The 4727-nt window shown below is 33.7% G+C and overlaps 1 protein-coding gene across 1 annotated transcript; it reads right to left on the bottom strand.

Annotated features, from left to right (window-relative positions):
- Nucleotides 1–430: 430 nt before the first annotated feature.
- On the bottom strand, nt 431–4726 carry LOC128247659 (kielin/chordin-like protein; the record flags this gene model as incomplete). The annotated part of the gene is made up of 2 exons (XM_052967649.1): nt 431–590; nt 1490–4726. A coding segment is annotated over one exon (3237 nt), but the record flags the coding sequence as incomplete, so codon positions are not given.
- Between the last annotated feature and the right edge of the window lies 1 nt (nt 4727).

Genomic DNA, 4727 nt, shown 5'->3' with positions numbered 1-4727 from the left:
ATTCTATTAGGTTATTTTCTATTAATTCATTATTGAGGACTGTGCTCAATACGTATATCAGGGTCCTCCAGACAGGTAGAAGGAAGATATTTGCACAACCTATCTCGAATACTTACAACATAGTGAACTCCACTAAAGACACCCAAGCACTATGTTTAACAATGTGGTGAATTAAGTTTACTACCAAGTGAGCCACGGCGGGATTTGAACGCTGAACCCAAAGAGCCAGAACAATTATGGAAAGGTATTTCATTCAACGCTCTAACGACTAAGCTAAATCACTGCCTACATTCATTATTAAGGATATAGTTTAATGTGTGAATAAATCATATTTTTGAATGCGTATGCGATAGTGCCTCATACGCATTCATTAGTAACTTTCAAAAATTAATTCAATCAAACACTTCATAAAGTAGATTCAAAACAGATACTTTGAAAATAAATAGTTTTTATTTAGCCGACATACATTCTAAAAATATTGATTATGGTATTAAATAAATGAACGAAAATATCTTTTTCAAAATGTATACACCGTTTTGTTTTTAAAAATTCCTTCTCAAAAATAAGTTTTCTCTTCCGTACCATTCAATCTGTAAGTAAAAGATATTTAATATTATAGACTGCATTGATTGAATGTGATTAAAATATTATAACGGAAATAATTGACTACATAACAACATTTGTTATGCAAAAGTGTTGACATCAGTCTTATAGAAGCTTTATGGGCGATGTCTGTCTGTTTATTATATATTTGTATAAAATACATAGATTGTATTTATCTCAATATGTAATAAATATTTATTTTATCGATGCTGGAAAGAATTCCGGCAGAATTTTAAGTTTGCAAATGCTGAGTAAATTCAGATATCTCTTTACATAATCTGTTTTCAATTTGAATATATTTCTAGAATTTAAAAAAAAACGTGAACTTCTTTTTAATGGCTTGAATGACTATGGATGCCTAATAAACTATGTTTTCTGAGGAGAAAACTGTCCTCTTTGACGATGTATATGGCACTACCAAGCAAGAAAGTCATGGGATATTACCACAAAATATATTTAACAAACGTTTACTGAGAGAAATCTGAATTGCTAGTCATAAGCTTTAGGATAATCTTGAATATATTTTTTGCAAGAACTATTATTATATAAATCCCAACAGTTACAGAAAAGCGAAGATTTTTCAGCTTTGGTTTCATACTATATATGTGAATATTGAGCGATATTTTTTCTGATGTAATAACATATTTCATCAATTCAAACTGCATCAATACACACTTATATAGTTTTTCTGAAAATGAGGGAAGATTTGAATTTCATGTGTTTCATGATTATTTCATTTGCATTTTTATTGCTATTATATATGAAATCAAAAGTATAAGGCACCAAGTAGAATAAGATAGAGTGGTGAATTACTATTTCTATGAATGTGTAAATTTCTAGGCGTTATCTGATCAATAAGTCGTCAATGAAATGAAATATTGCTTACCTAATGATAACAAACACGTCTCGTACAATGGGTAATACCATTATTACAAAAACAAATATTACATTTGTCTCGTGAAGCAAACATGTCTCCGTGGTTGTGGGATTTTCCATAATACTGGCACACCGAGGGGCAGGCTTTCCGCGTACAAACTGCAATACCCGACGGTGCACACTTACAGGTGTTGCAGGAAACTTGAAATGTATCACCGATGGAATACGATTTACCGTTATGCGTGCAATTTACTGGGCATAATTTCTTCTCACAATCCACGGTACCATCAATAGAACAGTTACATCTATTGCAGGCATCATAAAAAACTGCACCGAAATCATAAGTTTTATTTTTATATATGCAGTTCTGACACTGCAGCTGCGAGCAACTTACAGAACCGACGGTGCTACATCTGCAAGTATTGCAACCGTATTGAAAGGACTGCCCTGGCTGGTACAACAGTCCATTGAAACTACACGTACATGATGCATTCGAACACTTTACAAAACCTCCGATTGAACATTTACATTTCTTACAACCATCGTCAAACTCTTGCCCGGTAGCATAAATTTGTCCTTTGTATGTGCATCGACAGTTGTCCCTTATACAATCAACATTACCATTAGTTTTACAGGTACAAAACTCGCAGCCATCTTTGAACTGTGCTCCGATTGCATAAACCATATCTTTGTAAGTACATCGGCATGGAATCTGATCACATTTTACGTTTCCATCATCTTTACATTCACAATCATTGCAATCGTCTTTAAATTTTTGTCCAGTAACATAAATTTGTCCCTTATATGTGCATTGACAGTTGTCCCTTATACATTTCACATTACCGTTTGTTTTACAAGTACAAGTTTCACAGCCATCTTTGAACTGTGCTCCGAATTCATAAACCTTATACTTGTAAGTACATCGACATGGATTCTGATCACATTTTACGTTTCCATCATCTTTACATTCACAATCATTACAATCGTCTTTAAATTTTTGTCCAGTAACATAAATTTGTCCCTTGTATGTGCATTGACAGTTGTCCCTTATACATTTCACATTACCGTTTGTTTTACAAGTACAAGTTTCACAGCCATCTTTGAACTGTGCTCCGAATTCATAAACCTTATACTTGTAAGTACATCGACATGGATTCTGATCACATTTTACGTTTCCATCATCTTTACATTCACAATCATTACAATCGTCTTTAAATTTTTGACCAATTACGTATATTTGTCCTTTATATGTGCATTGACAGTTGTCCCTTATACAATCAACATTACCATTAGTTTTACAAGTACACGATCCGCAGCCATCTTTGAACTGTGCTCCGATTGCATAGATCATATTTTTGTAAGTACATTGACATGGATTCTGATCACATTTTACAGTTCCATCATCTTTACATTCACAATCATTGCAATCGTCTTTAAATTTTTGACCAATTACGTATATTTGTCCTTTATATGTGCATTGACAGCTGTCCCTTATACAATCAACATTACCATTAGTTTTACAGGTACAAGATCCGCAGCCATCTTTGAACTGTGCTCCGATTGCATAGACCATATTTTTGTAAGTACATCGACATGGATTCTGATCACATTTTACATTTCCATCATCTTTACATTCACAATTATTGCAATCGTCTTTAAATTTTTGTCCAGTTATGTATATTTGTCCTTTATAAGCGCATCGACAGTTGTCCCTTATACAATCAACATTACCATTAGTTTTACAAGTACAAGTTCCGCAGCCATCTTTGAACTGTGTTCCGATTGCATAAACCATATTTTTGTAAGTACAGCGACATGGATTCTGATCACATTTTACATTTCCACCATCTTTACATTCGCATTCATTACAATCGTCTTTAAATTTCTGTCCAGTTACATAAGTTTTCCCTTTGTATGTGCATTGACAGCCGTTCTTTGAACAATCAAGAATGCCATTAGTTTTACAAGTACAAATGCTACAGCCGTCTCTAAACTCTTCTCCGATTTTGTAAACCACATTTTTGTACGTACAGTTACACTTATTTCTGGTGCAATGCATTACATAATTATCTAAGCATACGCATTGGTTACAATCATCATTAAATACTTGATTATGCAAAAAACGCTTTCCTTTATATGTGCAGAAGCAATCATTTTTTGAACAGGTGACAACCCCGTTAGTCTTGCATGTGCATGTATTGCAGTCATCTTTAAACTGCATCCCATAATTATATTCCCGATTTTTATAAAAGCATCTGCATGTATTTTGAGTACAACGTATGTTGTAACCACCTAAGCATACACATTGATTGCATACATCATTAAAAGTTTGCCCAACATCATATGTTTTTCCTTTGTATGTGCATTGACAGCTGTCCCTTATACAATCAACATTACCATTAGTTTTACAGGTACAAGATCCGCAGCCATCTTTGAACTGTGCTCCGATTGCATAAACCATATTTTTGTAAGTACATCGACAGGGAATCTGATCACATTTTACGTTTCCATCATCTTTACATTCACAATCATTACAATCGTCTTTAAATTTTTGACCAATTATGTATATTTGTCCTTTGTGTGTGCATTGACAGTTGTCCCTTATACAATCAACATTACCATTAGTTTTACAAGTACACGATCCGCAGCCATCTTTGAACTGTGCTCCGATTGCATAGATCATATTTTTGTAAGTACATCGACATGGATTCTGATCACATTTTACGCTTCCATCATCTTTACATTCACAATCATTACAATCGTCTTTAAATTTTTGTCCACTTACGTATATTTGTCCTTTATATGTGCATCGACAGTTGTCCCTTATACAATCAACATTACCATTAGTTTTACAAGTACACGATCCGCAGCCATCTTTGAACTGTGCTCCGATTGCATAGACCATATTTTTGTAAGTACATGGACATGGAATCTGATCACATTTTACGTTTCCATCATCTTTACATTCACAATCATTGCAATCGTCTTTAAATTCTTGTCCAGTAACATAAATTTGTCCCTTGTATGTGCATTGACAGCTGTCTCTTATACATTTCACATTACCGTTTGTTTTACAAGTACAAGTTTCACAGCCATCTTTGAACTGTGCTCCGAATTCATAAACCTTATACTTGTAAGTACATCGACATGGATTCTGATCACATTTTACGTTTCCATCATCTTTACATTCACAATCATTACAATCGTCTTTAAATTTTTGTCCAGTAACATAAATTTGTCCCTTGTAC

The sequence above is a fragment of the Octopus bimaculoides genome, chromosome 4 (assembly GCF_001194135.2).
Source record: "Octopus bimaculoides isolate UCB-OBI-ISO-001 chromosome 4, ASM119413v2, whole genome shotgun sequence".
NCBI classification, from domain to species: Eukaryota; Metazoa; Mollusca; class Cephalopoda; order Octopoda; family Octopodidae; genus Octopus; species Octopus bimaculoides.
Note: the sequence above shows the minus strand (reverse complement) of the source record. Positions and strands in the feature narration are given on the sequence as shown.